A 20,606-nucleotide genomic window follows, 5' to 3' on the forward strand; every position below is an offset into this window, starting at 1 on the left:
AAAGAGCCAATTGACATCATTTCATCCAATACGGACTAGAACGGGGTGACGAATAGATTTCTAAATCATACAGATAAACAGATATCATAGCTGCTTATCAGGATTTTCATCGAAAAGAAATCTATCACAGATAAACAGTCATTGTAGCTTAAATGGAGTTACAGCTGTTTGCAGGTTTTCCCGCAAAGTTTACCGAGAACTAAACTAGGCCGTATAGTGACGATTATACGTAAAAGAAGTACTTCGGCTGCTTGTTAACTGTTTTTGGAAATGTATAACAAGAGCACAAAATCACACGTTTCTTCAGGGCCGGTAGTGGATGGAATGATGACGAACCATGGTCCACAGGCTTTAGAATGCTTGGTTTATTAGGACAACAAAACACAGGTTTTCTGAACATGGTTCTTTAAGTTACAGTTAAACTTCCAAATCCTGCTAAAACAGGATTTAGACGAAAAAGAAAAATTATTGAGAGGGGGAAAGACGATTAGCACCCAAGATCTGATTCAAATAGAAAAAAAACAAAGAATGTTTTAGTCAGTGGATAAAAGAAGCCACTCGTAGAGAAAGGAAACAGAAAAAAACAACTAGTTACTAAGGAGGGAACAGGTAATGCTGTTGAAACACAGAAAGGAGATATAAACACTGTCACTAATGCATTTTCCCTCTATCCGAGTCTTAAAGATGGCGATCAGCTGCTCGACCCACCACCACCCTACCCTTCTCCAACATCCAGGCCGAAGGGAGAAACACTGTCCGTGTCTCCCCCGGAAGCGAGAACCAGAAGTGGAACAGATCCCACACAGCCCCCACCTCGCTGCACGCTCTCTCTCTACAAGCAGCCACGGCCTCTCCCCCACCTACATCTGACATTAACAGCAGCATCAGGTACGGTCATCCAATGCTACAAATCAGCGGAACAAGCTGAAAAGAAGAAAAATAACTTTGACAGTGTCAACATTGGCTTGAGAGGGGGGGGCAAAAGCAAAGGCGAAGCGAGAGGAAAGGCAGAGGGCGAGGTGGAGGGCAAAGGCCAGCAGTGGACCGAGACACATGTCTCAACTGTGGAGGAAGAGGTCACTGGGCAGACGAATGCCCATCCCCAAAACAAGAAGGGGAACGACAACCGAGGGGTCCCCCAGCTGGGTATTACACCTACAGCCAGCAACGGGCGGACGAAAGGGAGGAGGGGAACGGGAGTGGTGGAGAGTCTGAGCCAGTCTGCACCGGATAAGGGAAGTGAAAAAGCAAAAAACACACACTAACTAATCTGCTTGCAATGAAGTAAAAGCTTTCACAGCTACAGCCCATAAACATCACACTCTTCCTCACACGATAGGGAGAATTCTAGACGCAATATTGTCACCTAGGGAAAGAAAAACTTGTAGAAGGTGTTTCTACTTATGCAATGTTTTTATCTGAGGTGTATGATTTGGCTACTACGATCTTAAAGGTGTAGGGAAGGGATGTAGAGTTTTTGGTTTATTTCGGTTTACAAATTATGTGCAAATTATGTCCAAAAATCTTTATTTTGCAAATCAAAAGCTTCCTAGTAGAGTAGTTCTTTAAAGGGGTGCAAGTGGAGCAATTGTCCCAGAAATTTTTATCTCCCATGGATGTGTGTACATAGGGATCTAAATGATTCAGAGCAGGAGAGAAGGGAAAAATGTTTTTTGCTCTCTCCTGTGTCCAGTGAATTTGTTAGGTAGGGATCTAATGTTCGGAAGAGGAGTTATCTCAAACTCCTACAGGTCTCAAGGTTGTGAGATTAGAAGTCACAGCCAGTCTGACTATGTTTTCACATACACACACACACACATCTTAGCTGATTTTTTCAGTGGTATATCTCTCTCTGGGTCAGGCTGCAGGCCTGCTGCATGAGGCCAGAGATGTGATTTAACCCCTTGCTGACTTCATGTCAGAACTAAACTTACATTCCACTTATTTTGTCTCATCAGAAACAGAGGACGTTTGTTGAAGATTTTTTTCGAAGAAGATACAGATGAGCTTGAGTGTGCTTACATGTACTGGCTTGAATATAGATGTGCAGTAGAAGTAACCTTGATAAGAAGAGAATGTTTTTCAGAATCCAGCACTCATAAGTTCATATCTCTCTTTTGTCTAACCTCCCACAGATCAGTGGAAAAACTTGGGACACTTTGTCCTAGACTGTGACCAGATGACTGACTGGACTGAAACCGTGGAGGGGGACGTTAACACCTCCCTTTCCACGGGAGTGTATCGGAAGCTTTTGTCACACGATGTGACCGCCGCGCGCAGTGTGTGTTCCAGCGGAAAGAACCTGGCAAACACACACACACACACACACATTTTTTGATTAAGCTGTGAATGTTTCCCCCACAGAGATCTCACCATTGCTGTCCCAAGTGCCGACGCACCTGTGGGAAGCGCATAAATGTGATAAATCTCAGAACAATTGTCAGCCTGATGTCATCAAACCGCGCACAGACTTCAGGCCCAAAAATTATCAGTAGCCTCTGAAACAAGATGGAATCCGACCGGTCTTTAACTCTCTATTGAAAGCAGGAGTTATTGTTCCATGTCGCACGCCTATTTTCCCTGTCAAGAAAATTCGTGATAAGGGGAAACCGCTCAAATGGCGTTTTGTTCAGGACCTCAAAAGCAGTAAATGCAGCGGTCCACGCACGTGCACCCAACGTACCATACCGTACACTAGGCTATTCTTCAAGGAATTCCAGGGGGGCACAATATTTTTCTGTTGTTTGTTTGTCTATTGTTTTTTTTCAGTGTTCCAGTGGACAAAGACAGCCAATTCTGGTTTGCATTCCTGTTGGATGGTAAGGCATAAATTTTCACACGTTTAGGACAAGTATTTGTTGACAGTCCAACAGTCTATAATGAAGCTCTGAGAGAGAGAGCCTTGAGAGATTAACTATTACGCTATTACATTTTTAGTGTCACCTGGCAGCAGAGGGGCACAAAGCAAAAACATGCAAGAAAACTTCCCCAGACTGAGAAGGATGTATGGCTGTTAGATGGTGCAACTTGTGTTAGGGGCCTATATCAGAGAGATGACGGGCCCTGCTTACCTAAGAATTGGTAGCTAAGATGAGCCATGGCGGGGGCCATGTCTCAAATGGGAGGAGCAGAAGGTGTTTCACACCTTCAAAGGTTTCAATTCTTACTTAAAATGTTTTTTTTTTAATAGTAATGATAATCCACAGGGAAATGTGAGATCAAAATGGGTAATAATAGCATGGGCAGGGCCATGTGCCAAAGGGGCAAGGGCTATTATTGTTAATGACAACATGGTCTTCACAACATTTGCATAAAGGGTAAATTTTGTAAAGCGGGCATTTGAGCATATCATGATGAAATTTGTTGATCTCACACCGTCAGAGGGGAAAAAGTCGGTTGTCAAGAGATAAGAACAAAACTACGTACTAGGAATGAGGGTAAGAACGCGCAGTAACCTCCGTTTGAGACCCTTTTTGGCAGACCACCCTGTGTGAGGGTTAGAAGCTTCTAGAGCTTCTGGGCTCTGTGTGAGCATGAGATGTTAGAGTAGGGTGTACAACTGTCTTCTGCTCTCTCTGACATAAGAATCCAGGTTTCTGCTGCCTTGCCCTACCCAGCTGGAGGACCGCTCCACATGCTGCAGCCTGGAGATTTCGTGGTCGTGAGAAACTTCAGGAGGAAGAACTGGCAGTTCAAACACTGGCAAGGTCTCTCCCAGGTTCTTCTGGTCACCCACAGCAGTGAAGGTTGCTGAAGAGGACGATGCAGGTCCACGCATCACACTGCAAGAGGGTTCCAGTACCGGAGGACAAGCCAGTCCCGCCAGACGCCCGGAAATCCGTGACCTGACGGATGGCGTTCTGTGTCACCAACGTTGCAACACGACACACACCAGAAATGAGGCAGTGGTAAAGACTGACTCCGACGGTGTGTCACGTGCTGGTGGACAAACCTCTGATACCAGAAGAAGTCCACGATACCAGCACCACAGCGGTACTGCACCGCCCAGCCACCCCCCCACACACACACAGCACTTTCCTGAAGGGCACAGCATTCGCTGTGACGATGGAAGAACACAGGAAGAGAAAGACATGGTGTATGACACAAATGTATTCTTGTTTTCTGTTTTCTGTCTGTGGTTGTGGGGGTGCATTTATTAACCAGATATGATAGAGCTAAATCTGACCAATATAATGAATGTGGCCCAAAGCAATATGATGATATATTAAACCAACTGTAAACAAACTTTTGACCTTATCTTGGCCAAAAGGGCGGCCGCTCCTAAGGGAGGGTCGAGAAGGAATTTTCCCTTTCAGAAGAAAAGGTTTTCGCCTTCTCCTTGATGTACAACCTTCCTGTGAGTACATGTGTTGATGTGATTATTGAAAACCATAAACTGGACAGATAATTGCTGATGTTTGATAAATGTACAACAGGAGGGAAATGACAGAGAAATTCATTTTTATTTCATATTTCTCTGTAGTAGTGTCTTAAAATATTATAACTTTCATACTTATTATATATATTCATATCTTGCTTGTCATATGTTGTTACATGCTTATTATATTTTATAATCTTATATGCACATTTAACAATACTGTGTTTCTCTTTGCTCTCCCTCTTTTTCTGTGTTGCTGCTGTTTCTTACAAGAGGTCATAAATGTCTCACTGTTGAATATCACAAGCAGTAAATATCTTAGCTTTGGAGGTCACTCAGAGTATACTTCGCTCAAGCGACCTGCACTTTGCCCTGGTTTTTCTCAACATAGGCATAACCCAAATAACAGATGTCCATGTTTCAACAATTGTGAATAAAGAGACAGAGCTGCAGAGAAATCGCTGAAGTTCCACCAGAGCCTTGCTGCAGATAGGAGGCTCTTCGCGTGACCTTCCCTCTTGCAATTGTCTATCAAACTGCTAATTTGCCGTCTGAGTCTCTTTTCTTGCTTGACCGTGTTTATTTAGTAAGTTAAAGTGTTATGAACCTGACACTAATCCCTCATGCTATACTCATATGCACCTTTGCTTAATCAATTGTAACAAAATTAACTTTTCACATCGAGAAACTTTGGTGACGTTTTATTAGCTCAGAGGTTTGAGCAAGGCTCTATCAGGGTTACACATTTAATTCTCTTTCTGAATAACTCTATCAGGTCACAGAATGTGGTTATTGTTGAGATCCTTGGTTGCTAAACATCACCACACTTCTCATACTTGACTTATTAACTCTAATTTGTAAATGTGCTGTATTTATATAGCGCTTTTCCAGTCTTAACAACTGCTCAAAGCGCTTTTACATCTACAGGGAACATTCACCATTCACACACTGTGGCCGGGGCTGCCGTACAAGGTGCCACCTGCTCATCAGATAAACTTTCACACACATTCACACTCCGATGCGCAGCACCGGGGGCAACTCGGGGTTCAGTATCTTGCCCAAGGACACTTCGACAATGACTGCAGGGGCGGGGATCGAACCACCAAACTTCCGATTGGCAGGCAACCGCTCTACCACTGAGCCACAGCCGCCCCATTTCTAACTTCATTTTGTAAACGCTTAAGGTTGACTCACCTTTCAGTCCTGGTGTGCCTGGAATACCGTGCGCTCCATCTGTACCTGGAGTACCAGGAGGTCCTGGGGACATATGCAAGAGAATTGCTTTGGTTGATAAACTCTGCATTTTTACTGTTAAGACTAGAAAAGTGCTATATAAGAACAGTCCATTTACATTTACTGTGTACCATGTATAATTACCACTGAGCACTGTCACTACTTAGCCACTATTGGTTGCACTGCAGGGACTAGACCTCAAATTTCAGAGGGACCAGAGCCAGCACAAACTCCAGGGGCAGGGACACAACGGGCTAGTGGATAGCTGCTAGCTACTTAAAGAAAACGGCTTTAGCAGCTAGAACCTGCACCGGGGGTCTGATCCCCACGGTATGATTCATACCTGTGTTTAGGTCAAACTTATAATCTTTAATTTTGTGGCTTTTTGTGTCTCTTTCCAGTTATTGTCATGGCTTAGGTTATGACAAATTGGGGGCTAGACTGGAAATTGATCAAAAGTAGTAATTTGAAACATTTCTATGATCCTACCCGGTTTGAGGCTGATGGTCGTCACTTTGCTCTCCAGGATAAGGGTGCTGGTGTTGAGTAGGTTCAGGTCAGACTGCAGCCTGTGAAACTGACCATCCTCTCCGCACAGGCTGTTGATCTGTTGTCATGGCCAAAAACAGCAGGGTTAGGGTTATTTCTCTCAAACTACACCGCTCCTCCGAGGTAACCCTTCACTGGTTACCAGTTGTTGGCCACATCCGCTTAAAGACACTAGTACTTGCTGAGGGACATGCCGTGAACAAATCAGGCCCAGCTACCTTCCAGCATATGTTTAAATGTCATCCTCTCTGGGCTCCTAAATGGTAGAACGAGCTCCCCATTGACACCATGACAGCTGAATGTCTATACATCTGCTGCTGCAGGCTAAAAACACATCTGTTCTGACTGCAACTTGGCTAAGAAGATGATGGCTAAAACATAAAAATTGCATTTACATGTTGCACCTTTTGCACTAACAGGTTGCACTTGCATGTGGCCGTTTATAGTTTGGCAAATTTAAAGCTAATTAATTCTAGCTGAATAGTTGTAATGTAAACAGAGCTAAAGTCAATTTAAAACTAAACTAAATTTGAACTGAATTGAACCTGGACTGAAGCTTTTTCCAGAAGCTATGTTTAGTAAAATGTTACATATAAACATCTGGAGGACCTGGCTCTTCAGGGCCCACAAGTCCCCCCTAAGGGTCTTGGTTTCTTGACTGTTGTTGTAGAGGAGAGTTGGGATGTTGTCATCAAAGTCCAGAGGGATCTGATTGGACGTCAGCCTCTCCAACCTGGGGTTAGACAGTAGAGACTCCAACTTAAAAACTGGGGCAGAGGGGGAAAAGTAACAAATATAGTTCATCAGTAACTTTATTCACTTCACATTTTCAGTACATAAAGACAGGTATAAAAAATAATCTTGATTCTGTTTCATTTATAACATGAAAAAAAATTATAACAATAATTTGTAAGCAGTTGTACCTTTATAAATGAGAAAGGCATTAAGGGCAGTCTGCAAGATGAGATAAACAACAATCACATTAAAACACCACTGTCTTCTGGGCTTCGCTGGCTTCAGATCTGAAACACATACAGGAAACTGAATTTAAAACACCAAAATAGGACTAATCTCCTGCAGCAAACTTCCATCTTGAGAAAGTCATTTCAGGGGACAAAAACGTAGCCTGGTTCGTCCAGCTGATGCAACTGCTTAAATTTGCAATGCTCCGAGCATGAAACATTTGGACAACCAGTGGAAAATGTCAACTGTCACTCACAATGAAAACCTAGGGGGAATGGAAATTGGTATCTTTTGTTTGGCAGAAAAGTCAAGAAACTGACACTAGACCAAAATAGTTATGATTGATAGGTTAACTACTGTCCCGTGTGAAGGTTTCAGAGGTGCAGGTCTGTGTGAATGTGAGTCATCAAGTCCTATAAATTAGAGAAATATGTAATTTGCATTGACGTGGCTTAGAGTGGATCTTGCCATATTTCAAGCAGCTGCAACAATTATGTTTATATATAATTCAGTTACAACAGCAAATAGGTTTTGTAAAATTATATATGTGAATTACATTTTCAATTAACATCATGGGAAGGTTTTGTTGTAAGTTGCCAAATGTTCACACTGTAAGTGCAATTTGCCAAACCCTCACTCCTTATTTATTATGCCTGATGAAATTGCGGGTACCCCCTTAAACACTGGGGAATTTCTACTCCTGCATCATTGAGAGCGTCCTGACATCCTGGCATGGTACGGAAACAGCACCAAACAGGACTGCAAGGCCCTGCAGAGAGTGGTTTGTTTGGCTGAACATACAATAGGCAGTGTTCTACCCTGTCTAAACAATGTATATAAACCAGGTGCTGCAATAAAAGGTACCCGATACACCAGGAGAAATGGGCAGAGGTAATGGAAGGAGGTAAATGTGGTGTTAAATGTGACAGCTTGTAACTTGCAGAACAAAAATCTGAACTGGTACAACACTGCCTCACTCCCTCCTCGTAAAATGTCTGACGCATGGTCAAGGACCCCTGTTGTCAGGTTCCAACAAAATAGTTGTACCTCAAGCATTGTTTTTTGATTGGGGGGGGGGTTGTCAGATAGACAATCATGTTAATCCCTCACCATTAATGTGTATAGCAACACGGCCCCGAAAATCTGTGTCACTTTTGATATTTTTAGCCCAATAACCTCTGTTTTAATCAACATTTATTCACGAGATCTTATCATGGTTTATATACAGTATAGTGTTTTATTGTTATTATTTTGGTCTATTTTGGACAAGTAAGTTGTATTGCTTGGAAATTTATTGATATTTTTAAAACTATAATGCTACTATCGACATTTATTTAGATGTTATCATGGTAATACTTTCTTTATTTTAATAATATTATTTTGGTCTTATCACCGGTGTAATAATACAGTATGGTTTAAAACAGATCACTACGACAACTAGATTACGACAAATGTATTTAACACTCATCTTTCTAAACAGTTGCATGACAAGAGACGTGGTAAAACATGGGTAAATATTGGAGAAGCATTTAAAAGATGGAGCCAGCCTAGAGCCCAAAAGGACGCCAAGTTGGCTAATATCCTCTTGAACATAGGTAAGGGTTACAGCTAATTTAGTATGGATGGGCAGTTTCACTCATATCAACATTCATGTTTACATGCATTAAACTATACTCGCAAAAAATCTGAGACACAGCCAGTGAAGTGATCGCTGCCATGCTAACATGCACTAACCGCTAATGTTACTGAAGGACCAAGCAACGTTGTTACAAACTGGCATACAACAATAATGTGTAATTTAGTGTATAGGACAGAAAACGTGCCCCGTCAAAATTGTTTCCCCGCTTTTGTTCAGCGGCCATAGCCGACAGACGGTGACTGTGACTCAGGTACAGATGACCGCAAGGTCACTGTCTTTTAGCGGCTGTTGCAGTGACATCAAGGGTGACTTGTTTGTTCATTTACATGTGGATGTCCGGCATTACGGTAAGCGTACCTGACTCATTTCCGTTTCCTGTGCCTGTGTGTTGGTTGCGTGTTGGTTGCTCTGCTGCTCACGACATACCAGTTCAGTTTGTTAGATTTGCTATTACAGCGGCTAACTGTCCGCTAAACACTTATTCTTATAGCAGTTCTGCCTAAGCACTCACATATCTTCTCATTTTTTAGCGACTTTTGTTAAATAACAGCTGTTTTAACGCTTGGTAGCTAACGCTACCTTACTTTAGCTTAGCTGCTAACGACTTTAGCTTAGCAGTTAGTTATGTCGGCCCCCTCTCCGACTTTCTCCTGCTCGGTGTGTGAGATGTTTAGTTACTCCTCTGCATCCTTTAGCGGTGATGGCGTGTGTAACAAGTGTAGTTTATTTTTGGACGTGGAGGCGAGGCTTAGTAAGTTAGAAGTCCGGATCCGCACCATGACAGATCAGTCGTCAGTTACTGTAGCTAACCTCCCCCCGTAGTCAGCACGGGCCGGCCTGAGCCTGAGTTAGCCTCTGGTAGTTCCTCGCGAACTCCGGAGCAGCCAGGACATAGTGGCTGGGTTACTGTGCGAGGACGAGGAAGAGACAGTCGTAAGCTTTCCAAGGCGTCGGACCGCCACCAGCCTGTTAGCGTTTCTAACAGATTTTCCCCACTCAGCAACCCCCCCGCTGAGAAACCAACTCTGGTTATCGGCAGCTCCATTCTGAGAAACGTGAAGTTAGCGAAGCCGGCGGCCGTAGTTAAGTGCATCCCGGGGGCTAGAGCGGGCGACGTTGAGTCTTATCTGAAACTGCTGGCTAAGGATAAACGTAAATACAGCAAGATTGTTATTCACGTTGGCGTAGTGACGGTGTCTGCCCCCCGACCATTAAAATTATTTAAATCAAAGGTAAACAGAAGAGGAGCTGTGCATGAAAACCTCATAACAATTAAAACCACAAGTGCAATAGTTCAAAAGAATAGGAGAATTAAATGTGGACTCTTAAACATCAGATCTCTCTCTTCTAAAGGGGTACTAGTAAATGAATTAATATCAGATTCTAATATTGATTTATTTTGTCTTACTGAAACCTGGCTGAGTAATGGAGAATATGTTAGTCTAAATGAGTCCACCCCCCCCAGTCATATTAATACTCACATTCCTCGAGGCACAGGCCGAGGAGGTGGAGTTGCAGCTATCTTTGATTCCAGTCTACTAATTAGCTCTAAACCTAAACTAAATTATAACTCATTTGAAAGTCTTGTTCTTAGTCTTTCACACCCAAGTTGGAAATCAATGCAACCAGTTCTATTTGTTATAGTGTACCGAGCACCTGGTCCATACTCTGAATTTTTATCCGAATTTGCAGAGTTTCTATCGAACTTAGTGCTAAAAACGGACAAAGTTATTATGGTAGGGGATTTTAATATTCATGTGGACGATGAGAATGATAGCCTTAGCACTGCGTTTATCTCTCTATTAGATTCCATTGGCTTCTCTCAAAGTGTACATAAACCGACTCACCGTTTTAACCACACCCTCGATCTTGTTCTGGTATATGGTGTTGAAATTGAACATTTAATAGTGTTCCCACAGAATCCCTTCCTATCTGACCACTGTTTGATAACTTTTGAGTTTATACTGCTGAACTACACGCCGTTAGGCAAAACATCCTATACAAGATGTCTATCTGATAGTGCTGTAGCTAAATTTAAGGATACGATTCCGTTAGCATTTAATTCATTACCAAGTCCCAAAGTAACGGAGGACTCCTATGCTATTAGTCCCTCCCAAATCGATCATTTTGTTGATAGTGCAGCAGGCTCGCTACGAATGACTCTAGACTCTGTTGCCCCTCTAAAAAAGAAGATAATAAAACAAAGAAGGTTAGCTCCATGGTATAACACTGAAACTCGCAAATTAAAGCAAATATCGCGGAAACTTGAGAAGATCTGGCGCTCCACCAAACTGGAAAATTCTCGTTTAACCTGGCAAGATAGTCTTAAAACGTATAGGAAGGCCCTCCGTAATGCCAGAGCAGCGTACTACTCATCATTGATAGAGGAAAATAGGAACAACCCCAGGTTTCTTTTCAGTACTGTAGCCAGGCTAACAGAAGGTCACAGCTCTACTGAGCCAAGTATTCCCATAGCTCTTAGTAGTAACGACTTTATGAGGTTCTTCAATGATAAAATTATAACTATTAGAAGCAAAATTCACCAAGACCTGCCTTTAACTGGCACTGACTTATCTCTAAACTCAGGAACCTTAGAAACAGCTGTAAAACCAGATACATGTTTTGACTGCTTTGCTTCACTTGATCTTTATCAATTTAATTCAATTATTTCTTCATCTAAGCCATCAACCTGCCTCTTAGATCCCATCCCGACTAGGCTACTTAAAGAAGTTTTACCATAGTCAACACTTCACTACTAAATATAATCAATTTGTCTTTATTAACAGGCTATGTACCACAGCACTTTAAAGTAGCTGTAATTAAACCTCTTCTGAAAAAGCCAAACCTTGATCCAGATGTTTTAGCCAACTATAGACCTATATCCAACCTTCCATTTCTCTCTAAGATTCTTGAGAAAGCAGTCGCCAAACAGCTGTGTGACTTTCTGCATAGCAACAGCTTATTTGAGGATTTTCAGTCAGGATTTAGAGTTCATCATAGCACAGAGACAGCACTTGTGAAAATTACTAATGACCTCCTAATTGCTTCAGACAAAGGACTTATCTCTGTACTTGTGTTATTAGATCTTAGCGCTGCATTTGATACCATTGACCATTATATCTTATTACAGAGATTGGAACATTTAATTGGCATTAAAGGGACTGCTCTAAGCTGGTTTAAGTCTTATTTATCAGATCGATCTCAGTTTGTTAATGTTAACGATGAATCCTCTGTGCACGCCAACGTTAGTCATGGAGTCCCACAAGGATCTGTGCTCGGTCCAATCCTGTTCACTTTATATATGCTTCCTTTAGGCAGTATTATTAGGAAACACTCCATAAACTTTCATTGTTATGCAGATGATACTCAATTATATCTTTCAATCAAGCCGGATGAAACTAATCAGTTAGCTAAACTTCAAACGTGCCTTCAAGATATTAAAACTGGATGACCTGTAATTTTCTAATGTTAAACTCCGATAAAACTGAAGTTATTGCTCTCGGACCCAAGCACCTTCGTGACGCACTATCCAAAGATATAGTTACTCTGGATGGCATCACCCTGGCCTCCAGCACCACAGTGAAGAATCTTGGAGTCATCTTTGATCAGGACATGTCCTTTAATTCCCATTTAAAGCAAATTTCAGGATCGCCTTTTTTCACCTACGTAATATTGCAAAAATCAGGAATCCTGTCTAAAATGATGCAGAAAAACTAGTCCATGCATTTGTTACTTCTAGGTTGGATTACTGCAATTCTCTGTTATCAGGCTGCTCGAAAAAATCCATAAAGACTCTACAGCTGATCCAGAATGCTGCGGCACGTGTTCTGACAGGAACCAGGAAAAGAGATCACGTTTCTCCTGTTTTAGCTTCTCTGCATGGCTTCCTGTAAAATTTAGAATAGAATTTAAAATCCTTCTTCTCACCTACAAAGCTCTTCATGGTCAGGCTCCATCTTATCTTAAAGAGCTTATAGTACCTTACAACCCTAGGAGAGAACTACGCTCCCAGCGTTTTCAGATTTATCTATCATATAATATAACTAAAGGGAGACTTGGCATACAGCCCGATCCGGTTGGGGAGAGTTCTGGCCCGGCCGGGCTGGAGCTCTCTTTACCTCGTCTCTCTTGGTTTTGTTGTAATAGTTTTAGACAGCTGGGGACTTATTTTGATACACTAGTTAGGGCATAGAATCGAATATTGTTAGGGAGTAGTAGCTAGTCACATAGTTTTCAGATTTATCTAACATATAATCAAGAATATAATAGAACCAAAGGGAGACTTGGCATACAGCCCGATCCGGTTGGGGAGAGTTCTGGCCCGGCCGGGCTGGAGCTCTCTTTACCTCGTCTCTCTTGGTTTTGTTGTAATAGTTTTAGACAGCTGGGGACTTATTTTGATACACTGAGCTCCTCTCTCCTCTATCTTTCCATCTTTTCATTTATGTGCATCCATGTCCCAGAAATGCTTGTTACTAACCTATTTCTGGGGAGTCATTCCCCGGAGTCCTTATGTTCTTTTTTCCCCAGCATGTTCCCTTGGATCAGAGAGGCTCCGAAATCAGGGTAGCAGCTATTGCCATGGTTCCGCTACACGTTCTGTGATGCCATGTTCAACTGCTACACTGTGGTGCCCTGCTACGTCCTGCTACGTCCTGCTACGTCCTGCTGTGCCTTGTAATGCTGCACAGCGTCCTGCTATGCCATGAACTACCACAAAGAACTGCTACAAACTACTAATTTTTTCTATTTTTGTTATTGCCACTCTTCATTCTAACCCCAACCGGCCCGTCAGACACCGCCTACCAAGAGCCTGGGTCTGACCGAGGTTTCTGCCTAAAAGGAAGTTTTTCCTCGCCACTGTCGCACTGTTGCTTGCTCTGGAGGAAACTAGAACTGTTGGGTCCTTGTAAATTCCGGAGTGTGGTCTATCTGTAAAGTGTCTTGAGATAATTCTTGTTATGAATTGATACTATAAATAAAATTGAATTGAATTGAATTGTCAGTTTGGGACAAAGCCCCACAAGGTTGCAGTCTTTTTTAGCGGTCATTGTTGTTATGTTTACCCGATAAAAAATGTAAACAGCAGTACGTTGCAACTCCCCTGCGCTGTGGAGTAATGTCTGGCAATGCGAGACTAGCATCTAGCAAACATTGACACTGTGGGACGTTGGGTTTAGCGTTCGCAACCTGGAAACCCCTGCAACTTCCACGCTAGGGAGGAGGGGCCGGGGGAGATGGCTTACTCCAGTATTTTGAATTAGGACTGCAGCAAGCCATTAAACTCTTGCTGTCTGTATTAAATATTGAACCTTACATTTTTTTACATTTTTACACTCCCATAGACCAAGAAAATCATTTATTTTCCAAATTAAGAAGCTATAATCAGGGATTTTGCGTTTTTGTTCATGAAATTACTTGAATGATAAATTAATTAGGAAAGTTATTGCCAATTAATGTCCTGATGATCAACTAATCATACATACATTATATAATAAGTAGGAGGTGGGCTGGGTCAATGCCCTTGGCTTATACAATATTTCTTGTGAAGTTGTCCTAATTCATTAAATTATTATTGGAGTAACATTCAAACTTAGTAAAGTGTTAAATGAGAGCTAGCTATGAGCATAACTTAATATTATTTTGGAGAATGTGGATTTAGAGTAAGATTTTTTATTACAAAAGGAAATGCACAAGTGGCCAATAAAAAACAGCTAATCCAGTAATTTTCTTAACCCTTGTATGGTATTTGGGTTAAATTGACCCATTTCAAATTTTTACAAGAAGAAAAATGATACAAGTACATTTTTTCTACCTGAAAATCAACGGCCTTACCTTATATTCTGTGATAAACATGTATTCCTGACTCATTTCAGAAAATTATTCTGGATATGACCACATATGTTTATGTTAAGATAAGAATGATCACATAGTGGATTTTTAACATGAATAATGACCGACAGCGGCAAAGGCCCTATTGGAATTGAAGGAATTATTATTCTTTCTTTTATCCGGCAAATGAATCGCCTTTTTGAGGGACTTATCATATTCAAAAACTCACCATATTTGGGGGTCGCATCAAGTCTGGTGAAAATGTATGTATTTTAATGGTTTTGGGAATGGGCGCATAAAAATGGCTCGCTACAATTTTAGGAAAATTGGGCCCCTGCAGTACATTTAACGTAGAGTCACGAAACTTGGTACACATATGTAGCATGGCAGGACGGACATAAAACTCCATTGTAGCCCCCCCCTAAACCCAACAGGAAGTCCGCCATTTTGTATTGAATGTTCGAAATTAGTGCGATTTTGCCCATTTCCACATGTTGTACTTTAATGAACTCCTCCTAGAGCTTTCATCCGATCAACTTCAAACTTGGTGTGTGTCTTCTTAACATGTTAACAATGAAAAGTTATTAAAAGAAAAACTTTTCGTCATAGAGCGTGGCGGGGCGGCCATTTTGTGCGATTGTGTGTGTGGTCTACATGTGACACTGAGCCGGCCCCTATAATTAGACCACGCCCATCAACTCCGACCACGCCCCCTTTCATCACAATGAAACTCAACTTCCTTCTTCATTGGTGGAGGTATTGGTTAAGCCACACCACCTTACATAACTAGTGACCCATTTAAGGTGTAGGCTTGTGTGAGGTATCAATGAACTCAGCAGAGAGTTCCTTCTTCAATGGTGATATTTGACCCCCCCTATGATAAGGCCACGCCCCATTTCACAGATAATGAACTGTATGACGTACAGTCTTGTGTGACGTGTCATTGAACTCAACAAAGACTTTGTTTTTAATTGGTGATGTTTGACCCGCCCCTTTATGATGCAGCCACGCACCCTTTCACAGAAAAGTACCTGTATGACGTAGAGTCTTGTGTGAGGTGTCATTGAACTCAGCAGGTAGTTCACTTTTCACTGGCCACGATTTTCAGTGTATGAGTGACGCGCAAATGCACAGTCGCAAGGAGAGGCGTCCGCCAGTAACCCCGACTTGCACAGGTTAGCGAGGGCCCGTTCATCGCTGCTTGCTAATTGTTTTAATTGCATTCCCTAAACATATACAGTAAATTATCTCAATTGTTTGAAATTGAGATAAATATAATATTTGTTAATAGATTATGAGGTAAAATTTTATTTCATTTTTTAAAACCCAAAATAAGTCACGGGTCAGTTTGACCTGAGGGATACGAGAGGGTCCCGAAAATGAAGACAATACAAGGGTTAAACCCTCTTCTTAAGGGGGGGATTTCTAAATCACTCTCTCTCTCACTCGGTTGCTCTCTCTGTCCGTATACTATGGCTCAAATGAATACGGGCATTCTAATGACCTCATCCACGTTGTCAAAATCATTTAGCTTAAATATATGCCGAGGCACTGAAAATCTGTTTTCAACACAACCCTAGAATTCCTTTACTTCCTTACTCTTACCTTACTTTTAGTGGACAAAAATCTACGGTGCACAATTGCCCCATTAGGTTACATTGCAGCTCAGTTCGCATCGGCCAGTCACAGCGATCTCGCTCAATACTGAACCAATTTCAAAGATTTTTGTTCACATCAGTCTATTAGACACAAATGCATAGGAAAATAGGTTGAAAAGAAAAGGAAATTACCCTTAAGAGATGCAAACCATATAAACAGAGAATAAGACAGAGGTCCCTATAATTAGCCGTTTGAAAGTCTGAATAGAAACTCAAAGTGCTTTCAAAGGTTGGTGAGGGCGTAGTGGATATGACACATGCCTTTGGTGTGGGAGACCAGGGTTTGGTTCCCACTGTGATACATCAACTAATGTGTCCCTGAACAAGACACTTAACCCCTAGTTGCTCCAGAGGCAAGCGACCTCTGACAAACTGTATATAGCAATTGTAAGTCGCTTTGGATAAAAGCATTAGCTAAATGACATGTAATGTTTCGTACTGTCTGCCTTAATACTCACCATCAGGCTGGAAACTGTAGAGATCAGTCCTGCTGAGTGACATGTCAAACAGTGGGTTACTCTGGGTGTATGAGACTTCTTCCCTTGTCTGGTCAACAGATGTCTCCATGCTCTCTAGTGTCAAGAATCAGAAACTACTTCAGAAACTCTTATACACAACAGAACAACCCAATAAGAGAACTCAAATGGACACTGATTGACGTAGGGGAAGGAACTGTGATCTGGTAGCTGAGGTGGCCAAAATTTAGCAGGAAAACACCCATGCACTACAGCTGGTTAGTAAAATGAGGAAGTTGTTAATCTAACCACGGATGCAAAAAGGCCTTGCAAAACAGTAACAGAAGTAAAGTCCAGTATTTTTCATCACTTTTAGAACTGGTGAAATTATTAGTAGCAATGTGTTTGTTGTTACTTCACCATCATGTCCACAAGGCTAAAGCAACTACACATTAACTTACATCACAAAAGAAAAAGGAACTTTATATTTTTCCACAATATAGAACAAAATATCAAAGTGCTCAGTGTGGGTCAGATGGTACAGGAATGCCTCCTTTCAGTACACTTTAGGTGTTCAAAACGTCCCCAACATTACGTGACAAATTTACTGAACTCCTTGCAAAATGTCTCATATGATCATTAAAGCTCTGTGATTCATGGCTAAGTACAGGGGAGAATACTACTTGGTTATGGTTAGGGAAAGACCGACCGTTGCAAGGAAGGAGACAATACTGTCTCAATACTGAGACATGTTTTCTGACCTACCATGGATAAAATAACATTTAGAAACAAACACTAGTTAGTTAAGGTTGGGGAAAGATTGCAGTTATTGTTAAAAGAAACCAACATCGGATATACAGGAAATTAAATTACCAGGTAAATTTAAAATTGTAAACAGTTTTTGTAACTTTGTATTCACATTTACATGAATCAAAATTATTTGTCATCATGTTTATCTCAAAGAACTGTCTGCTTACTGCAGTATACTGTGTGTCTGAGTACACTTCTCTTCTGCTTCCCTTCATTAAAACTATCAGAACTGTGTATTCCTCTCAGCCACTGGAGACTGCTGGGACAAGTCAAGGAAAAGACATTTCATTTATAAAGCACTACATTGCAAGCAAATGTCAAGCAATGTCAAGCAATGTCAAGCAATGTCATTATAATGTATAAAGTTATGGAAGAGTTTCACTCATAAAACATGAAAATGTCACAATAACAAAAGAAGAAAAAAATACTCATAAAAGACTAAATAATGCCACAGAGAACAAGCAGCTAATTATAAGACCAAACCTATAGTCACCTTTTCAGTTGATTTCGGTGATGGACAGAAAGCTATAATTTTTGCTAACGTAATGCTAACTGGTAATTGTGGCTTCCGTCAGTTAGCTAACACAGTTTGCTGTGCTATGCGCTATGCTGAAACCGGGGAAAAACTGATTTTGTTACATCACCTGGTTCTTCAGCCACTATGGACATCATAGCAGAGGTAAGGAGACTGAAAAGGACATGGAGGAAGCTAAGAAGAGAAATAGTGATAGTGACAGACAGAGAGTTGGCAATCTTGTGTTTGGACTAGTTAGTCTTAGCTTGGTTGTGCTGTTACACTTGCTTTATGCTTTGTTAGTAAAGTTGTGGACTCACTAGTTTTTGATAAGAATGGAATTGATTGTAATGTATTTATAACAAATGCACGTATACAGCTCTCTGTATTTACGGCAGTGATGTATTTCAAATCGCAACAAATACAAACATTACGAAATGTTGCTTTAAGAGTGAGCACACTGCTATTAATGATTAAAAACTACACTTTCAAATAATGTGCCATCTGTTAGCCATGCATATTCAAAATACCTCAATCCCAATGGAAAAAAATTGTAAACAACACAGATAAATGTTTTATAGTTTGAATTGTGCAGTATGGACATTAAGCGTACTATCAGCTTGCTGCCCTTGGCTGATGTTACTCGGAGGAAATAGGTTTAAGAAAGGGTTATTATAGTTCCCTAACCTTAACAAAGTACCTTTTCCTACCCCAACCATGATCTTTCCGTAAAACTAATGTTTTGTGAGGCACAGATGAATTATGTAATCCTGCTGATTGGGGCATAGCATCAGAAAAAGCTTGTGTGGTGTTCACACAGAAAAGCAAGGACAGACAATGAATTAATTAATTTAATTTAGAGAACAATAAAATAAAGAAATGTTTGAACAATTTGTGTGTTCGTTTTGGTATTCAATTTTATTTCCCTACTGTGTAATTTAAAAAAATCACTTGTTTGAACGCACTCATTGATAAAAGTATAAACCATAGAAATCTAAAGGAAATGTTTGTTCCTCTAAGAGTAAAAAGGATGTATTAGTTAATCTACAATTAACCCTTAGAGCCTTTTAACTTTAAGCTTTGTATTTTAATCAACTGCCCGAAGATGTTTTTGGGAAACTGAATTGTTGGTTGATTAAAACAATGTACTGATTATAAAAAAGTGGAAATAGTGGAAATCAGAGAAACAGTCTTTATTAATACAGTCTTACTGATACATTGTTCTGTGGCTGTGATACAGTATTTACATAGGCGGGCGGGTGCAGTGTTGTAAAGAGAAGGAAAACGAAAAAGAAGAAGTGAAGTCACATCACGTCTTCTTTCTTTTTCCTCTTGTAAGCTTAAATTAATCTAAATTTACACTGGCCTCTGCCTTAATTTCTCATTAAATGTCATCTTTTCATTTTTCTCACGCAGTCAGTTTTGACCCCATAAAAAGTAGGGATCGAAACTGTTCTCGTTGTAGATGAGTGTGATAAGTGTGGTTGGATTCAAACTTGGAGGGACAAAAATGAATGTGTAGAAATGGTGTGAAAGTTAAAGATGGTTCAGTGGATAAAAGGGAACTCACTCACCTAAAAGCCTTGCTGCCCCCAAGTGGCCGAACATATCAATAGTACATTGTATTTAACATTGAAGAGATGCAAAGAAATGAGTCTGAGTTTAAAGGTAAATTGCAGTATAAAGATGATGTTGCTGACACAATACGTTGCAATCAATTGATGGACCGATGTATAGCAGTTAAGCTTCTAAATGTAGTACAAATATTTCAGCTTTTCAAACACAATAGGCCTTTTTTACTTTTTTACTAAGAAAAAGCGCATATGTTACAAGTAACACTAAAGAGGGTTTCATTCTATTCAAATGTCCCGGTAAGCCATGACAGTAGCCAGGTTTCCCTTAGTGCAAATATTATTCAAATGTAAAGTGATAGTTGGTTCATCAAGATATAAGCCTACAAGTCTTAAATTCAGATCAAACTTGATTTCAGACTCACCATAGCAATGAAATGAGAAGAGACATACAAGATGAAACCACAAGGAAAGGAAACAGAAACTCACAAGCTATAGGCAGAGGAGATTGCTCCTCCTCTACTTTCGAGAGGAAAAAGGGACATCAAAATATATTTTAAAAAGAAATTTGTTGAACTAAACCATAACCAAATCTCAGTATCATTTATTAGGGCCCGAGCGCCGACAGGCGGCGAAGGCCCTATTGGAACTGAAGGAATTATTAGGGCCCGAGCGCCGACAGGCGGCGAAGGCCCTATTGGAACTGAAGGAATTATTAGGGCCCGAGCGCCGACAGGCGGCGAAGGCCCTATTGGAACTGAAGGAATTAGGGCCCGAGCGCCGACAGGCGGCGAAGGCCCTATTGGAACTGAAGGAATTATTATTAGGGCCCGAGCGCCGACAGGCGGCGAAGGCCCTATTGGAACTGAAGGAATTATTAGGGCCCGAGCGCCGACAGGCGGCGAAGGCCCTATTGGAACTGAAGAATTAGGGCCCGAGCGCCGACAGGCGGCGAAGGCCCTATTGGAACTGAAGGAATTATTATTAGGGCCCGAGCGCCGACA

General features: G+C 41.2%; 1 protein-coding gene across 2 annotated transcripts in view; it reads right to left on the reverse strand.

Annotated features, from left to right (window-relative positions):
* The window catches only part of marco (macrophage receptor with collagenous structure), a 42,592-nt gene extending 25,674 nt beyond the window's left edge, over nucleotides 1-16,918 (reverse strand). The window contains exons 1-5 of one of the 2 annotated variants that reach the window (XM_032507669.1): nucleotides 16,711-16,918; nucleotides 7,084-7,182; nucleotides 6,770-6,927; nucleotides 6,101-6,218; nucleotides 5,573-5,635 (exon numbers count right to left, since the gene is read on the reverse strand). In XM_032507669.1, coding sequence (XP_032363560.1) covers nucleotides 5,573-5,635; nucleotides 6,101-6,218; nucleotides 6,770-6,927; nucleotides 7,084-7,182; nucleotides 16,711-16,819 — 547 coding nt within the window. In that variant the 5' untranslated portion in view covers nucleotides 16,820-16,918. The remainder of the gene's footprint in view (nucleotides 1-5,572; nucleotides 5,636-6,100; nucleotides 6,219-6,769; nucleotides 6,928-7,083; nucleotides 7,183-16,710) is intronic. The other variant, XM_032507670.1, reaches the window with a different exon arrangement.
* Between the last annotated feature and the right edge of the window lie 3,688 nt (nucleotides 16,919-20,606).

The sequence above is a fragment of the Etheostoma spectabile genome, unplaced genomic scaffold (assembly GCF_008692095.1).
Source record: "Etheostoma spectabile isolate EspeVRDwgs_2016 unplaced genomic scaffold, UIUC_Espe_1.0 scaffold00003724, whole genome shotgun sequence".
NCBI classification, from domain to species: Eukaryota; Metazoa; Chordata; class Actinopteri; order Perciformes; family Percidae; genus Etheostoma; species Etheostoma spectabile.